The sequence below is a fragment of the Polypterus senegalus genome, chromosome 13 (genome assembly GCF_016835505.1).
Source record: "Polypterus senegalus isolate Bchr_013 chromosome 13, ASM1683550v1, whole genome shotgun sequence".
Classification (NCBI taxonomy): domain Eukaryota; kingdom Metazoa; phylum Chordata; class Cladistia; order Polypteriformes; family Polypteridae; genus Polypterus; species Polypterus senegalus.
In genome coordinates, this window is record NC_053166.1 from 69183156 (window position 1) to 69202595 (window position 19440).

General features: G+C 38.7%; 1 protein-coding gene across 2 annotated transcripts in view; it reads right to left on the reverse strand.

The window, feature by feature from the left end:
- The window catches only part of LOC120543017 (forkhead box protein P2-like), a 144194-nt gene that overhangs the window by 18107 nt on the left and 106647 nt on the right, over positions 1-19440 (reverse strand). For both annotated transcript variants that reach the window (XM_039775833.1, XM_039775832.1), the window contains 2 exons: positions 10673-10777; positions 7340-7427 (listed from right to left, as the gene is read on the reverse strand). In XM_039775833.1, the coding sequence (XP_039631767.1) occupies positions 7340-7427; positions 10673-10777 (193 nt within the window). The remainder of the gene's footprint in view (positions 1-7339; positions 7428-10672; positions 10778-19440) is intronic.

A 19440-nucleotide genomic window follows, 5' to 3' on the forward strand; every position in this document is an offset into this window, starting at 1 on the left:
GGTTGCAGCAGTGCCTCAGATTCCCATAGGGTTCCATGGGAGTTGGAGTTTGGCACAGCCCTGTAGGGTTCCACGGGGGCTGCCAGGGGAAGGTGCAGAACCCCTACTTTGTCAGGCTTCTGCCACATCTGGGAGTGCTTCTGGACCTCTCTAATGAGCCAGCTGGAGTACTCTCAGGTGCGGCATAAAAGGAGCCGCCTGACTTCATTTGAGGAGCAAGAGTCAGGAGGATGAAAACGAAGCTTGCTGGAGGAGGAGTGGAGGTGGAAGGAGGCAGAGAGAGCAAGAGAAAGAAAAATAGAAAAATGCTGTCTATATTTGCCTGTTGGTATTTTGCTGTACTGTGTTGTGCAGGTGGGAAACGAAGGGAAAGCATTTCCCACATCAAAATAAAGCCGTGCGTGCCTAGTGTCTGTGTCGGGTTTGGGGAGCTGCTTTGCACACACATATGCACAGATATTCAAAGGTTTATGAACACCATATATTACAGTATATTTGATCTAACTTCAAGTGATATGATATGGTCACTGTAAACACCCTACAATTAGAAAAATTAATTAAGGTAATTTTAATCTTATTACAAACAATGTCAATCTGATTGGTAATGGACTAGATCTTAGAATGATCATTTTAATTAGGCCCTTAAAGTAGGTAACATACATTTGTCTTCCAGTTAATGTTAACACTGCCTATGTTTCTTTTACCTGTATTAGTTGTTTTACTTTTCCTGTGTACTTGCCTTTATTAAAGCACTGATATAGGATTGTATTATAATCTGAGAGCTTTACTAATTATTAAGTCCTTAAACACAAAGATTTTGGTATTTGATGAAGCATTCTAAGACACTTGGCAGTTGTCATGGAAAGTAAATGTATATCCTGGCAGAGAAAAGGCAGCCAGTTTTTAAGGCATGAAAGCTTGTCTTAAAGGGGAAGTGCACAAAAATGAATTTACCACTGAGCACTAATGTATGCAATATCAAAAGGCACCAAGAAACTGGAAAGAACTCTGATCAAGGAAATTCTGGCAGACCTCAATCGACAACAAAGTAAAACAAGAGCAGTGGTGCTTGAAAGTTTGTGAACCCTTTAGAATTTTCTATATTTCTGCATAAATATGACCAAAAATATCATCATATTTTCACTCAAGTCCTAAAAGTAGATAAAGAGAAACCAGTTAAACAAATGAGACAAAAATATTATACTTGGTCATTTATTTATTGAGGAAAATGATTGAATATTACATATTTGTGAGTGGCAAAAGTATGTGAACCTCTAGGATTAGCAGTTAGTTTGAAGGTGAAATTAGAGTCAGGTGTTTTTAATCAATGGGATGACAATCAGGTGTGAGTGGGCACCCTGTGTTATTTAAAGAACAGGGATCTATCAGGGTCTGCTCTTCACAACACGTTTGTGGAAGTGTATCATGGCACGAACAATGGAGATTTCTGAGGACCTCAGAAAAAGAGTTGTTGATGCTCATCAGACTGGAAAAGATTACAAAACCATCTCTTAAGAGTTTGGACTCCACCAATTCACAGTCAGACAGATTGTGTACAAATGGAGGAAATTCAAGACCATTGTTTCCCTCCCCAGGATTGGTCGACCAACAAAGATCACTCCAAGAACAAGGCGTGTAATAGTCGGCGAGGTCACAAAGGACCCCAGGGTAACTTCTAAGCAACTGAAGGCCTCTCTCACATTGGCTAATGTTCATGTTCACGAGTCCACCATCAGGAGAACACTGGACAACAATGGTGTGCATGACAGGGTTGCAAAGAGAAAGCCACTGCTCTCCAAAAAAACACTGCTGCTCGTCTGCAGTTTGCTAAAGATCACATGGACAAACCAGAAGACTATTGGAAGAATGTTTTGTGGGCAGATGAGACCAAAATAGAACTTTTTGGTTTGAATGAAAAGCGTTATGTTTGGAGTGTGGAAAACACTGCATTCCAGCATAAGAACCTTATCCCATCTGTGAAACATGGTAGTATCATGGTTTGGGCCTGTTTTGCTGCATCTGGGCCAGGAAGGCTTGCCTTCATTGATGGAACAATGAATTCTGAATTATATCAGAGAATTCTAAAGGAAAATGTCAGGACTTCTGTCCATGAACTGAATCTCAAGAGAAGGTGGGTCATGCAGCAAGACAACGCCACTAAGCACACAAGTCGTTCTACCAAAGCATGGTTAAAGAAGAATAAAGTTAATGTTTTGGAATGGCCAAGTCAAAGTCCTGACCTTAATCCAATCGAAATGTTTTGGAAGGAACTGAAGTGAGCAGTTAATGTGAGGAAACCCACCAACATCCCAGAGTTGAAGCTGTTCTGTACGGAGGAATGGGCTAAAATTCCTCCAAGCCGGTGTGCAGGAATGATCAAAAGTTACTGTAAACATTTAGTTGCAGCTATTGCTACAAAGGAGGGTCACACCAAATACTAAAAGCAAAGGTTCACATACTTTTGCCACTCACAAATATGTAATATTCGATCATTTTCCATAATAAATAAATGACCAAGTATAATATTTTTGCCTCATTTGTTTAACTGGTTTCCCTTTATCTACTTTTAAGACTTGAGTGAAAATCTGATGATGTTTTAGGTCATATTTATGCAGAAATACAGAAAATTCTAAAGGGTTCACAAACTTTCAAGCACCACTCTATATAAAGGTCTCTAGTCTGCATAACAGAAGGCTGTCTGTACCAGATATCAAGGCTCAGTTGAATGAGACTCAACATAAAGTGTCCACTTCAATAGTCCTAATAAGACTTTGGGAAGCAAGGCTGGTAAATTGTGTGGCGGATTAGAAAGTTTTATTAAAGGAAATAAAATGGTGTTAACAGGCTTTCTTGGGCTAAAAAGTGCAAAAAACTGGACAACTATAGAAAGGTATAGAAGTTAAAAATGTATGTGTGGAGTCCTAAATCTTAGGAGTATTTGGAGACTTATTTAACTGATTTGAAAGTTGGAGCATTTTGCATTTTTAATTATATTAAAGAGTCAGTTATCACATTCTTCTTTTTAAAATATTTTTAACAGTAATATTTGTGCATAAATATCACTGATAATATAATGCAATTATATGTGTTAATATACTACATTAAATACACACTTTTTAATAGCACTTTACAAAATCATGTCGTTAAAAAGAAACCCAAATTGGCTTTTGGTGACTCAATAGCTTCCAACTTCTAAGTAATATAAAAAAGTAATTAACTGATATACTATTGTTAGTTGTTGGTTGTAGAGAGTCTATGACTAACTATTGTTTAAATTTCTTAAATACAGCAGTTTTGAAAGACATACTAAAAGAGATAAACTCTGTTTAAGTCACAGGTAAAATTGTTAGACCATAATGTAGAACAGTTCTGGAATTTTGCCTACAAATTAGAGAAATATAATAATTATTATAATACGTAGATAATGCAGAGATGAAGTTCTTCCTGGTATAACATACTGTAAATGTACATATTTATTCACTCTGTGCTTGCAGAGAAACACTTACAAAATTCCTTCATTCATTCATTCATTCATTTCTAGATAAGTGACGTTTCTTTGTTATTTTTTTCTTTTATGGTTAATGTACCTTAACCAGCAGCAGCACTGAGCTGATGTGCACACACACCTCTCCCAGCATTTGATGAACTTTTAATTTGAATATACAAGTTGAAGTGCCTGATGAATCCTCTTTTATAATGCTGGAAAAAGAAGGCACACACCAGAATATACAGCCACTCAGATTATGTTGAGTATTGTAAAGCCAAGAGTATTATACGTTCAGCAAGGCACTAGTCAAAGAAAAACACACAGACTTGTAAATTTATCAAAATCAATCAGGTGGTTGTTAACAGTTTGTTTTCTGTGTGATGCATTCAGTGTGGTCTTTTAGATAGATAGATAGATAGATAGATAGATAGATAGATAGATAGATGCTTTATTAATCCCAAGGATTTTGTGACATATATGAAGCCTAGCACAAGCTACTATATTTGGACAGTATGTGTGGACATCTGTATTAACTTTAAAATCTCATGACATCTGATTGATCAAATCTTATGGCAGTTTTGAATAAAACTGAAGTAATTACTTATTACCCCAAAAAAAAGAAAAAGTAATTACTTATTAAACACATTGCAACAACATGTGAGGGTCAGGAACTGTATGCAAAGATGTACGCAGTGATATGTCTGTGTATGTTATGTTATATGTGCAAACATTTTAAGGCTCTTTAAGGAGACATTTTTCAGGTACATCAGGGTAATAGTAAGGAGGTGGAACAGTTGTTGACTTAGTCTCCATTGCTCTCCGCTCTAGAATGGTGGAACACTACTCGAACGAAGGACACTTTTTCTCCATGTATGGGTCCACCTCTTATTGATAAAATTTGAAACCTTCCTCAATCTGGCATCATTTCCAATGACTGTCTTTAATGGTTGGTATTTAGTGCTACAATGTTGTGGCTAGTTTTTCCTGGCATTATTTATGCATTCAAACTTCAAATTAAGCTGTTCATTTCACTAATTGCCCTTCCTTTTTACAGTTACTGCAGTGAAGAATTACATCCATCCATTCTCAATCCTGTTTAATCTGAATCAGACTCCTTAGAGCAGGAACCTGTCCCACCAGTCATGAGACAGGAAACCACCTGAGACAGGGTGCCAATCCATTGCAAGGTATGCACATGCCCTAATCTCTGGGAATGTGAAAGGAAAATCTGCACAGACACAAAGGGGAACATGCAAACTCCAAGTAGACAATAACTGGGCTCTACCCATTGTGCCACCTTGCTGTCCAATGTAAAATAAGCTGTGTCTAAAGTACAGGACAAGTAAGATATTTTAAGAATAAGTTGGACACCTAAATTGGGGCTGATACACAGGACTGTCTCAAAAACTAAGGGGAGTCTAATCAGCCTAGTTACTGTATATAACATATGCTCAAGTCGTTCCGAACACATATCTTCCACCATAACCTGTCCTCTCTCACAGACTGGTCAGATCTGTTTCTGATGTACATTAAAACAATTTTGTCAAGAATGGACCAATTAGTCCAACAAAGTTTGACAGTTGCATTTCTGTAATGAGCAATGGATGCATTGTAGCAGCCTGCCATCAATGGAAAGAACCCCCACACTGTGATCATTTATTTTAAATATACAGTTTGACAGCCCGTCTTACTGTGACTAGGAGTGATTCTTTACTTACAAGACATAAGCAGGACACACAAGTGTGAAGGTCTTGTTTCTGCTCAGTAAGAGGTGATCATATAAGGAATTGGGGTAATATCATTTCCACTTTCCTACAACAATTTTTATGTGCATTACTGTCTCTTATTTTCTATTATGTTAAAACCAGTAGCCCTTCTAGGGATGGTTGTGATGCCATAAACACTCTAGACTTGATGTTTTTTAGAGGAATTACTTTAAGTGAATTGTATTGGCGAGCTTTGTTGGGCTGAATGACCTGTTCTCATCTAGATTGTTCTTATGTTCTAAAAAAAATAACACTCACTGGGCAGATGATCAAGTACACTATATTTATACTGGGTGGAAGCTCCTTTTGCTCTGAAAACAGCCAATTCTTCATGGCATGGATTCCACAAGATGTTAGAAACATTCCATGCTGACATGACTGCATTACACAACTTTTGCAGAATTGTCAGCTGCACATTCATTCTGTGAATCTCCTGTTCTGCCACATCTCAAAGGTGTTCTATTGGATGTAGAGCCAATATGTTCATGATGTTCACGAAACCAGCTTGCAACAACTTTTTCTTTGTGACATGGCACATTATCTAGCTGGGTTTAGCCCCTTCCAGGATGGGTAATTTGTGGCCATAAAAAAATGCCCATAGTCAGCAGCAACACTCAGATTGATTGGTATTAATGGGCCCAAAGTATGCCAAGAAAACATTGTCTACACCAGTGGTTCTCAAACTGTGGGGTGGGCCCCCCTAGGCGAAGATGTGAAAAAAAGAAAACAAGAATCGAAAATATGAAAAATACATCTATTGAAACCAAAACAAATTAACTTAAACCGCATTCTGATACTAGAAAAATAAATATAGAGTTAGATAAATGTCTAAATAATAAAATATGCATCTATGATATATCATTAATTAAAAAAGAACAAATTGGTATTAGTGGGCTCCTTTCAAAAAAAGTTGGGGGGGGGCACGATTAAAACTGTTATGAAAACTCAGGTCGCAAATACTTAAAGGTTGGGAAACGCTGGTCTACACCATTATGCCACCTCTAGCATGGACTGTTGACACAAGGTAGCAACGTGTGAGGATTCATGCTGCTGATGCCAAATTCTGACCCTACCATCTGTGTAGCTCAGCAGAAATCCAGATTCATCAGACCAAGCTATGTTTTTTCAGTCCTTATCTGTCCAGTTTTGGTGAGACTATACCCAGCTTCCAGGTCTTGGCTGGAAGGTGTGGAACCTACCCTGTTCTCCTGCTGTTGTAGCCCATATCCCTTCAGTTTTCATATGTTGTGCATTCTGAGATGCTTTTCTGCTCACTGAGTTACTGTTATCTGAGGTACTGTAGCCATTCTGTCAAGTAGAACCATTCTGGCCATTCACCTCTGACCGCTCTCATCAACAGGCTTTTCTATCAAGAAAGCTGCTACTCACTGGGATGTTTTTGGTTTTTTTTTTTGCACCATCTGAGTAAACTCCAAAGACTACTGTGCATGAAAATCCCAGGCTGTATGGCACCAGCAATCACGCCACAGTCAAAATCACTGAGGTCACATTTTCTCCCTCATTTTGGTGTGTGAGGTGAACATTAACTGAAGCTCCTGACCTGTATCTACATGATTTTATGCATTGCACTGCCGCCACATGATTGGCCAATTAGATAGTTGCATGGATAAGTAAGTGTACAGGAGTTCCTAATAATTTGTTCAGTGAGAGTACATTAGATGGTGCTACACTACTCTTGAAGGATTAGTTGATTTTCTGTGTGTAGTTTACAGCAAGTTATCCTGGGCTTCTCATACTATTGGTGCTAGTTAGTCAGGATCATATTTAAAATCATGTTTTATGCATTGTTAACAACTCTGAACTGCTCTTCTGTGGAAGTCTTAGATGTACTGATGCAGAATCCCTTTTAGTGAAATATTCTAACACTGAGTCTTATCTTTTTCAGAAAGAAATGTATGCATCCATAATTCTCAGTTTTTCACAATAAGAACATGCTTATTGTTTTTTAAAAGAGAAGCAAAAGGATGAAATAGGTATTAATAATCATAAAGCTCAAAAATGTAAATTAGTGTAGTTGGTAATATGTTTTAATGATATGCTGCCATCCACCACACTATAAATATACCTGATTCTGAAGCTGTAGCACCACCTCTCTCTGCACACGCCACTGAGCCAGGCTCTTTTCATCTGGGCTGTGATCCCGATAAAGGTGCCTAAAACAAATAATAAGGAGAAACTGTGAAGAAATGGACATTAGAAATTATGGCAATAAGGTACTACAGTATATCTACTTTTCCCTGAGTCTGACATACTAAATGACTGTCAATGCAATGAACTGGTGCGTTATCTAAATGTAGACATTTAGATATTTCATTTTGCTTTAGGTAACAATAAAGTTTTGGGTTTTTTTGATAACACATGTAATAGACGTAAAAGACATAAAAGTCATTTGTGATTACAGACAACAGGTTGTTCTGTAACATGTTTGCTTCTCCTAGTTAATTATCAAAAATAATAACTAATCCAGAATTCCCAAAACACATTAAATCTTTAAAATATTTAGTCACAGAAAATGTATAACTACCTAAAATATTATATTAAACCTAAACCAAAAACTCCATTAAAAGTGTAAAACATACATTCATTTTTCCAACTTCTTTTTTCCAATGTAGAGCCTGAGGGTAAAAAAGCTCATCACCACTACCATTACCTCAAATTAAAGCAAAAAGAAAGGGGGCACTAATTGGCCACAAACCTCACTCTGGGTTAAATTCAAATTTCAAGGTAACTAGACCCCTCAAAAATGGTATCATTGGTCAGAACGCAACATTTATCAATATCTTATTCAATATAAATAGAGACGGCCAACTTTTTCATCTGTTTGTTAATAATGCTGTAAGAATGCTTCTCTTCTAGGTATTCAGAGGACATACAGTATGTCAGAATGCACAGTGCCAGTTTTCAACTCTCATTTAAGCCTAATGACTGCTAAAGGGCCTCACAGTCACCATGGTGTCGTAGCATGAATTGATAACATTGGTAAGGCAGCTACCATTCACAGTACTAACATGAGTTCCCCTGATAACAATACCTGCCAAGTTAGAGTAATTTCACATAAGTATACTTGTTCCTCCTCCAACCTTTCCACTCATGCATTTTCCCTTTTACAAATGAAGATTTTATTTGTTTAATATGGTAGCTCTCAAACAGTTTATTATCCATCTCAACAAGTCAAAAGTTGAACGATTTAACTTTTCTGATTACTGAATCATTACTCTACTTTCATAGCCACGAGAACTACAAAAATTGGAAACTGACCAAATCATACCTCAAGATTACATTCTCAGGGGAAACAGAATGAAAGATGTTGGAAACTCAATTAATCATACACTGAATTTGCATTGCCTTAAAAAAATGGGCAAAATGGGACTGAAAGTATTTCTGATTGGGGTCTTTCTGTTTTGTTTTTTTGCTTTTAACTTTTTGTTTTGTGTTTGATTGTTAAATACTTACCTTGTAATGCATAGTTTCGGGAATTAATAAACTGTATAATGAATAATGCATAAATAAATGTTGTGTATGGGATGAGTTTAAATCTCATTTGGGCACTCTTGTTGAGTCGTATTTTTTCTAGTGTTTGGCCCTGTTTTCTCCATGAATTCAGTCTTACTTTTATGCCCAAAGGCATTAAGGTTAACACTAATTTGGCATTCTATAAATAAAGCAATAGTTCATCATTCCTGTATAGAGTGAATATTAAAAATAAACTAATATTTGCAAGATTTAACTTAGGCTATACTCTAAAAAAGCAATATTTCATCTTGGCTTTTTTTTCTTTTCAGTTCTTTTTTTTATTTAAATAGTTTTTTTTCATTTTACTTTCCATTATTTAGCTTTTTTTAAAATTTTGCATACATTTTATTTGAAAAGCTAAACATTACAATGGCATACTAATCAATCAAATAAAAAATAATAGCACATCAAATAAAATAATTGACTTCAAAATCAATCCAGAGAAAACAAAGAAAAAATAAAAATAAAAATGACAAAATCCAAAATAAGATTCAACCACCGCCAAAAAGAAAGAAAAAAAGAAGAGAGACATAAAACATCCCATGCAACTTTCTAAAATATAACAATTAATGGCATATGTAAGTCAATTACAGGCAAAGCATGCTTATTCTAAAATTATATTAATGAATTCTTGCCAAGTTTTAAAGAGGTTTTAGACATAGAAGAATTAGATTTTTTTGTAATTTGAGGTAATATACTGCAGAATGTTTCTTACCCACTTGGTTATAGAAGGTTGCTTGTGTTTTTTATCATAATGGTTTAGCTGTTTAAACATTACCATCTTTAAGCACCTTCTTGAGGGTTACTTGATGTCAAATGTGGAGATATTGTTGCCAGGCACTTGGGTTGAGATCATTACCCCACATCCTCAATTACATTGATTTTTACACCTCTCATTTGCCACTGTCTGGCAATTGCTATGAGTCTATCAATAACTGAGGCTCTTTTTGAGCTAAGTATGCTTTAATATTTATGCAGGCTTCTTGCACTCGGTCAGCAATATATCACATCAAGTCATATCCATGTTTTGCCTGTTATTAACAAAGTCTTTACCTGTTCCATTAGTACTGATTATGAATGACTGATATAATGATATTTCTTATTCATTCAACTTTGTTTTTCAGTCTTCCTGAAATTCAACTCAAAAATTTCCATATTTGCAGTTCAGAGGCCTTTTGAGCACTTCTAACTACAATTTCTGGTTCACTTTTTAATGAAAAACTGCTCAGGCAATCACTTGTCTCAAGGGTATGTTTTCTCTATCATCTGTGTTAATTTCTATTACCTTGAAAAAACTAAAATTTTAACAGTGATTTTTATTTTTCATTATAAGGCATTGTTGTTGGTCACACTAGTAGCCTTGTGTTTCTATCTGTTACTAACATGGTTGTGCAATATTTAATTTGCCCTCCCAGACCTCATTTTTCTCCGTAATTTAAAGGTCAGGAATTCCCAGTATCTACTGGATATTTTATCCTCCAGCTTCCTGAGTAAAGGTTAGATTTCCACCCAGGCAGCATCTCTCTCACCTGTAATGGTGCCCCTGCCTGTTTTCCATTCACAATATCCAGTACGCATACAGTATAATGTGTATAAATGGCACCTGACTGCCTGCTGCATTACCACACTGGCAAGTGCAGGACATCAAGTACTGCTAGGGTGGTTCTGCCTTTCTCTTGTCTAGATGTCTTATATGGACCTTTAGGTTCCCCCTTACGCCTTTGCTTTAGCTATCCATATCCATATCCATACATAAATGGGCAAACAGACACAAAAGACAATATGTTAAAAAATTAAATATACTACATTTCAAGTAATGTGATTAATTATATTTATTGCAATGAGATATATTTTTACAAAAATGGTCACTTTAGCAAGAGCTTACTTGAGAAATTGCCCATATTCTTCAAAGACTTCTTCACAGCCTGGCCACTTGCACATTCGGTTCACAAAGAGGGTGTTGGGTGCTTCTGGTATTTTCTGGGAAGAGCTGTACAAAGAACATTAGATAAAGCATGTGAGACTGAGACAGTTATTAACATGTGTTTTTAAAGTTTTAGGTAACAGTATGTTGAACTCTGGGTTATTGAACTATTAATACACTGTGCTGAAATTAGTAAAATGTGTACACACATGGGTCACGTATGTAGCAATAGTACCATATTGTGTTTGAATTTAAATATCACCAAATGAACTCAACGATCTGAAAACTTACGGCTTGATTGTGGCTATTCTATAAGTTCCTCAAAATATGTTTAGGTCGTTTCCATATCTGTGTACACTTTATCTCTAGAGTCAACAAGCCAAGCATTTCTTATTGTTATTAACAGTAACAATATTAACAATACTACGGTGGGCTGGCACCCTGCCCAGGGTTTGTTTCCCGCCTTGTGCCCTGTGTTGGCTGGGATTGGCTCCAGCAGACCCCCGTGACCCTGTATTTAGATTATAGCGAGTTGGATAATGGATGGATGGATATTAACAATAACATTTTTATTGTTATTTATGAATTGTTATTGTTAAAGTTTGTTTTACTAAAATAGGAAAGGATTTTAACAATTTGCTTATGTTATAATTTTAAACAAATAAAATAATGAAGGTTATCAAGAAAAATATATGTGTACTTCCTGTCATTGCTCTGTTTTGGTAGCAAGCCTTTCAATTGATATGCTATAGATACACCCAACATCCCTTGCATCTTTTTGGTTTCCAATAGCAGAGTGTTTGCACTTGTTTGGCAGACACATTAGTACAATGAACAGATGTATCTTGATTTCTGAATTCCTACAATCTTTAGTATGTGTTAAATACATTTTTACAATTAATCACTATGTAATTATGCAGATGTGTTAAGCTAATAGTCAAACCTGTCTTCATTCATATGCAAATGTTATGCTACAGAGGGGATAAAGGGGAAAGTGGCTTGGGCAGTTGAATAACCAGACTGCATAAACATCAGTACTTAATATATTCAAAGCCTTACAAAAATATTCAGCTTACTGAAATAGATTACATTAGCTTTTACCTCTGATCTACAAAGCACTTGCACCATTGTAAATCTTGTAACAGTTCTCAAAAACTTTTAACTTTATACACAAAGAAAAGCAAAAAATATCAGGCTAAAAAAAAGTTCACCCTTTGTAACTTAAGTCTCAGTTTGCTTACATATGGTATATTGCCTCAAATCACAATCACTTTTTGATGGGCTCTACCTGTATTTGTGAAATGAATTTTAAGCAATGGAATCACTAATCTATCAGGATAAGTGCCTATTCTTTATGTGATATCCGACAGACTGTTAGAGAACTGCAAATGAACAGATCAACATGAAGACAACAGAAAATCCCTAGTATGTCAGAGATTTGATTGTAGAGGAGCACAAGCCTTGGAAACGGTATAAAAGTATTCCAAAAACAATGCAAATACCCTGAAACTCAGGGCAAGTAAATTTACAGAAAAGGAAAAAAATAATAAACTGATGCTACACTGCATCAGTTTATAAGTTAATGTAAACATATTTGTCTGAGGTCTGAGTTTTCAGAAATCAGTTGATGTTCCAGGATCAGCTATTTTCAGTGCTTGCCACAAGTTGTGGCTTTATGGAAGAAAACCAAGGAAAAAACCCTGGCTGAAAAAATTAAACACGTGTAAAAAGTAGTATTCATGGAACACTGAACATCAGCCCTGATGCATCATTTACATATTAAATTGTGGCAGTGATAGGGGCATGTTTTAAAAATGATTTTCAGTACTAGGAAATGGTAATTTTCAGGACTTATTGAAGGAGGAATATTTTACAATACTGAGAAATACTGGATACAATCACACCTGAAAATGCGGAATTAAGTTGTGTTTTAGCAGAATAACAATGTGAAGTCTACTGTCATAGCTTCTTTGCAGTGCTTATAATGAAGAACATTTGGCTATTTGAGTCCAGACTTAAAACTGTTTTGACAACTGTTGTGCTTGTTGTCTATGTCACTATGACTTAATTAATTTAATACAAACTGAACAATTCTTAAGGGTGGAATGGCTAAATATACAGTATCATCATTAAGATAATTGTGATGTGCACGTTAAAAGACTTGCTCAGATTGATTACTGGCTGTTATAACTGCTATCAGTGGTATACAAAATTCATAAAGCATAAGGATGAATATTTAAAAAAAGCATTCTTTATTATTATAATTGCATTCTTTGTAGTTTGCTTCCTTTTGGGAGGGAGATTTGTGGGGAAAAAAGGTGTGACTCACAAATAAACATGCAATAAAGAGATCAAGGCTCAAACCTTTTCTCTGACACTGCATAAAAATAATGTTACATAGTTCAGCTTGTAACACATCAGTTTTGTGGATTATAAAATACTGTCAAAACATTGCATGTGCTAAATGTAAATAGGTTAATTTGAAATTAAACATTCTAGATTAAGGGTTCCCAAACATTTTCAAGCTGACATCCCCCAAAATGTTGTACCATCTGGTCAGGGTCCCCCATTAATATAAACCCAATGCTGCAAAGTAGAGTATGATCTTGAATTCTTGGTTGCTGCTAGTCACACAAATATAGAGTTGTTAATTAAAGTAAATGCTAAAGTGCAGTAGACTGTTGACACATATGTGACCAAGTGTTGTGTAATTTCTCTTCCCTTTCGGTTTTCAACACCTTTTTCTTGGCATACTCCCTCCAGGAACTAACTGTTTTGAAATACCACAATAACAAACTCTTATTTGACAGAACAACTAAAGGTGATGCTTCTTAAATCCTTCATCCCTGGTATTGTATTTTGGTATTTTAACAAGTAATTGCTAGTTTTTTGTGTTTTTTTGTGTCTTTTAGTTTTTCTTAATAGCTGAAATACCCAGCGTTGCACAACTTTAAGCATAAATATAAATGAACAAACAATGAAGACTCACTAACATGGTTGATTTGGGGTCTTGTATGTATGTTATCATATAGTTGACACTCTGAACCAGCCAACTGTATTTAATTTCAAAAGCAACAAGGGCGCGGTGGTGCTCAAACATAAAGAATGCTGGCAGTCACCTCCAGCTCGCCCTCTGGTGGTCATTCCGAGTGTCAACTAGATGATAACATGCATTCATGACCGCAAGATCACCCCCCACCCTACCCAGAAGGGAGTGAGTTAGGGTTGATTTCATTCTACAGTATTTTAAGTTGACCAATCAGAAAAATGTACCAAGTGTCGTGAAAATCGCTCCAGCCGTTCAGAAGTGATGCTGGAACATATATACATAAACAAACACACATACATTGACTTAGTGAAACAGGACAAACTTTAAAAATCAATAAAAGTTGGCACTGTATGTGATCATGTTCGGCACTGATGGGAGAGCGTTCCCCACGTGGGGAGAAGAGCACATGGCCGTGATATCTGTGGCAATCAGCAGCTACCCTCTAATACACGTAACTCTGATCTCTCTCTCAAAAATGTCAAACGGTACTCCTTAACAATCTGTAGATGATAATGTCTGCTGAACAAACAGGTATCGCTAGCTGAGTGGAGGCAAGGTGCATTCCAACAGGTGGTGAGAGGTGGACTAACTCGAACAGAGGTTGGCGAGGTAATGAGGAAGGCCCGCCCCCCTGCTTTCGGCCCACAGCCACTCTGATGGATTTGCATAAATACATCGGTACCACAAGCGACGTATGGTACTTAGCGCGATGACAGAAGTCACAAAATCAACCGGAAAGTTCAAGCAAATTATAGAAAAAAAACTATTTAAATCCGCTAAGTAATTCTCTTGTGAAAAACAGACAGACATAAAGCGGACAGACATACAGGCAGAATGCTCATAGACCATGAAATTTTTAAAACCATTTCTTAGTGAGCACCTATAGGCCAAGGGTAACCTACATTCCAAATTTCAAGTCCCAAGCCCTCATGGTTTGGGAGATTTCGTGATGAGCGAGTCAGTGGTATTTGGCTTTTATATATATATATCTATACTAATAAAAGGCAAAGCCCTCACTGACTCACCCACTCACTCACTCACTGACTGACTCATCACTAATTCTCCAACTTCCCGTATAGGTAGAAGGCTGAAATTTGGCAGGCTCATTCCTTACAGCTTACTTGCAAAAGTTGGACAGGTTTCATTTCAAAATTCTACGTGTAATGGTCATAACTAGAAGCTATTTTTCTCCATTTACTGTAATGGAGTTGAGCTCGAAAGTCGTGGGGGGCGGAATTTCGTGTGACATCATCACGCCTCCCACGTAATCACGCAGTACGTAGAAAACCAGGAAGAGCTCCAAAAACCGCTGAAGAAAACATACATTATATAATTAAGAAGGCAGCGAAACAATTAGAAGCGAGCGAGTGACATATAAAACCATATTCAGCGGCTCACGTGAACTGACACAGTGCGCAGACAAAAAGCAACAGTTCCAAAGAGTGCTGAACAAAAACTGAATTACACTGTACGCTCAAATAGACAAACCACACGCCGTGGCGCAATAGTAGAGGCTTCGCCTCTAGCGCCGGCTTCCTAGGTTCGATTCCCGAGAGGGGATGCACTGAGTATGTACGCGCGCTTCCCGATACGTTTTAGCCTCGCATCCCCTTGGTTTGAGACGTATGAAAAAATATGCAGTTAACGCGGAAAGACAGATCACCAATTGAAGCTTTATGAATAATGGATACTTTATTCGCGATCAATGATTGTTTTGGTAAAGCCATACTCAGTATATTCATTAGATGAACGGTAAAAAAGTAAGAGCGAGGGAAGGATGACTTATTGAGGCACGCAGGCAAAACCACAATTGCACCCAGGCTCGATGTACTGTAGTGCGCGTCAACTCGATCTGAATTGCATGATCACATTTGAAAAAATATATCTTTTCAAGTCCTATTTAGTCCACATGTGTCAAACTCAAGGCCCGCAGGCCACATCCGGCCCAGCTTGTAATTATATCCAGCCCGCGAGATCATTTTATATATTATTGTTATTAATGGCCCGGGGATATGAAGCGCTGGTAACACAATAAACTACAGATCCCATAATGCAGCGCTTCAGCTGCCTTGCCGAACACTTACCGCGTTAATCAAATCTAGCTTATGATGCTGCAAGTTATTGAGAAGCTAGCCCACACGATGCCGAAGAGAAAAGGTGATTATGAACATAGAGCCTTTAAAAACCGATGGGAGGCTGAGTATATGTTTACTGACATTGCCGGTAAACCCGTGTGTCTCATTTGTGGAGCTAATGTGGCTGTAATTGCAGAATTTAATCTAAGATGGCACTATGAGACAAAACATCAAGATAACCTGAAAGACCTGAATGCAATGCACAAGATACTGAAAGCAGAAGAGTTAAAGAAGAATCTGACACTTCAGCAGATGTTTTTACCTGTGCAAAATCACAAAGTGATTTCAAGTGAAGCTACTTTTATGGGAGACACAAATGCACCAGTGCAACTTGCCCTACCTTCCCTGTTGCCAAGTAATGTCGAACCAAGTTGGCACAACAGTGTTCCCAAATACGCACTTTGCTGATAAACTGAGCGCACTGCGCACTGAGTTCACACGGCACTTTGGTGACTTTGAAGAACAAAAAAAGAATTTTGAGTTGTTTCGCAACCCATTTGCCGTCGATGTGGAAACTGCACCTGTGCAGATTCAGATGGAGGTGATTGAGCTGCAGTGTAATGGCACACTGAAGGCAAAGTACGATACTGCACGGCCCGCACAGTTTATTCACTCCATTCCCGCAAAAATGCTCCAGCTCCGTCTACATGCGGCTCGAACCTTGTGCATGTTTGGTACCACATATCTGTCTGAGAAGCTCTTCTCAGTCATGAAGACTAACAAAACAGCACACAGGAGTCGCCTCACTGATGAGCAAAAAATTAGCCCCCAACCTACCCAGAAAGGGGGTGGGTTAGGGCTGATTTCACCCTACAGTATTTTTAGTCGACCAATGAGGAACATGTGTACCAAGTTTCAAGAAAATAGCTCCAGCCGTTCGGAAGTGAGGCTGGAACATACATAGACACTTTGACCTTTATATATATATATAGATGTAAGGCAAATGCTTTTTAGTGAAATATTTCTTAATGTAAGGGTGATAGTGTGGCTTGATATGGAATAAAAAATAAAAAGCCTAAAATTTTCATACATTTAATTTACAAAAATCATACAGTTACATCTGGATTCAGATCAAATGAAGTATTCTAAGGTTACTTACTACTTCAGGTCACAAAAAGAGCAAAATAACTCAAAGCCAATATATGGGATTAGTTTGCTTCTTGGCTACATAGTTCTGCTTCTGTTTTCCTGTATTTACACTGACAATTCTTTCTGAAATAAAAACTTTCCACTGTTGAATATTAGTAAACACCAAAATTAAATGTTAGGTATGTTTATTTTCTTATAGATAATTGTTAACATTTGTTTTTGTTCCTTACTGTATATTCTACTACAATAGTCTGATAATATCTATGACTGGTATAAAAATAACCGTACACTAAAAATGTTTACCAAAACTAAAAATATTATAATGTTGGTGGACAGAACCTTAGAATCAGAAAGTCAGAAAGACACACACACACACACACACTGCAAACTTTTCATCGTACAGTGGAGGGGTGAGAAAGAAAGCACTCATGTAATAAGAGGTTCTTTTTTTCCAAATGCCTGTTTTGACACACGGTTTCTGGACAGCGTCAATTCTAGTATGGATCAACTCACAGAGGTGGGGAATGTGATAATGTGGTCATGGCCCCAAGTAAGCAGATGGAAACTTTGAATTGGCAAGGATAACGGACATGGAAGAAGAGAATGAGGTGGAATGCGCGCAACAGTAGTGAAGTCTAGCAGTAGGGGGGTAGTGAAGTCTAGCAGTAGGAGCACTCCGAGATGGAGAAACGTGGAGGAATTGAAGCAAAGCTGAGCATGTAGTCTTGGGTTCAAAAGCTAGATATAGTGGACTTTTTTGGAACCAATCTCCTTGAGAGGCTGGAGTTGCCCGGTGAGGCGCCGAGCAGGTGTGGGCATTTTGGAGCCTGTGCATTGGGGTTTTTTTTGGGGAAGGGTCCTATGTATGTGGAGTATCCACCCTTTTGGAGTCTCTCTAGAGGGCATACCTTCTGGGGATTCCCTCGTTTTGCTGGGAGACTTACCTGAGAACCTGCGTGATTGGGAGGAATGCTGAACCCGGGTGTTTTGTTATTGGACTTCTGTGCTGCATGGATTGGAACACCATGTTCAAGCAATATCTGGCACCAGGACACCCTAGGCCTTGATGATCGACTTTGTGGTCGGTGTGTGGAGCCATATGTCTTGGACACTTTCGGGTGAAGAGAGGCGGAGCTGTCAACTGATCACCACCTGGTGGTGAGTTGGCCGATGGTGGGGAAGATGCGGTCAGACCTGGTAGGCCCAACGTGTTGTGAGGGTCTGCTGGGAGCGGCTGGCAGAGTCCCCTGTCAGAAGTAGCTTCAACTCCCACCTCCGGCAGAACTTCAAAGTCGAATGGGCAATCCCGAACCCGTTGGTGGACACCGCGGTGAGGAGTCCTATAGGAAGGTACCGGCAGGCCAAGCGGAAGCGGCGGTTGTTGCTGAGGCAAAACTTCGGGCATGGGAGGAGTTTGAGAGGCCATGGAGAAAAACATTTTGAGGAAGCAGAGCCTGGGGACTCTGAGGTGGGCTCTCCCATCTCTGGGAGTCACCGAGGTGGTCAAAAATCCTTGGTGGCAGGGCCCGGGGTGGATGAGATCGCCGGAGTTCCTTAAGTGGATGTTATGACACGTCTCTGCAACATCGCATGGACATTAAAAGGGGACGGAGGGTGTGTTCCAACTATAGAGGGATCACACTCCTCAGCCTCCCTGGAAAACTATTCGGGGTTCTGGAGAGGAGGGTCCGTCGGATAGTGAACCTCGGATTCAGTCCTGGTCGCGGAACAGTGAGCTCTTCACCCTTAGCAGAGTCCTGGAGGGTGCATGGGAGTTTGCCCGACCGGTCTACATGTGTTTTGTGGACTTGGAAAGGCATTGACCGTGTCCCTCGGGAATCCTGTGGGGGTGCTCGGGAGTATGGGGTACGGACCCCTGATAAGAGCTGTTGGTCTCTGTACAACGGTTCAGAGCTTGGTCCGCATTGCGGCAGTAAGTCGAGCCCGTTTCCAGTGAGAGTTGGACTCCGCCAGGGCTGCCCTTTGTCACCGATTCTGTTCATAACTTTTATGGACAGAATTTCTAAGCGCAACCAGGGTGTTGAAGGGGTCGGTTTGGTGGACTCAGGATTGGGTCACTGCTTTTGCAGAATGTTGTCCTGTTTGCTTCATTTGAAGGCTGGGATGAGAATCAGCACCTCCAAATCCGAGCAAGTGCCCTCTCAGGGTTGGGGAGAGATCCTGCCCCAAGTGGAGGAGTTCAAGTATCTGGGGTCTTGTTCACTCGACAGGCGGATCGGTGCGGCATCCGCAGTGATGCGGCTCTGCATCGGTCTGTCGTGGTGAAAAGGAGCTCATTTTCGATCTACGCTCCTACCCTCACCTATTCATGAGCTATGGGTAGTGACGAAAGAACGAGATCGAATACAAGCGGCTGAAATGAAGGGTGTCTGGGCTTTCCCTTAAAGATAGGGTGAGAAGCTCAGTCATCCGGGAGGGGCTCAGAGTAGAGCCGC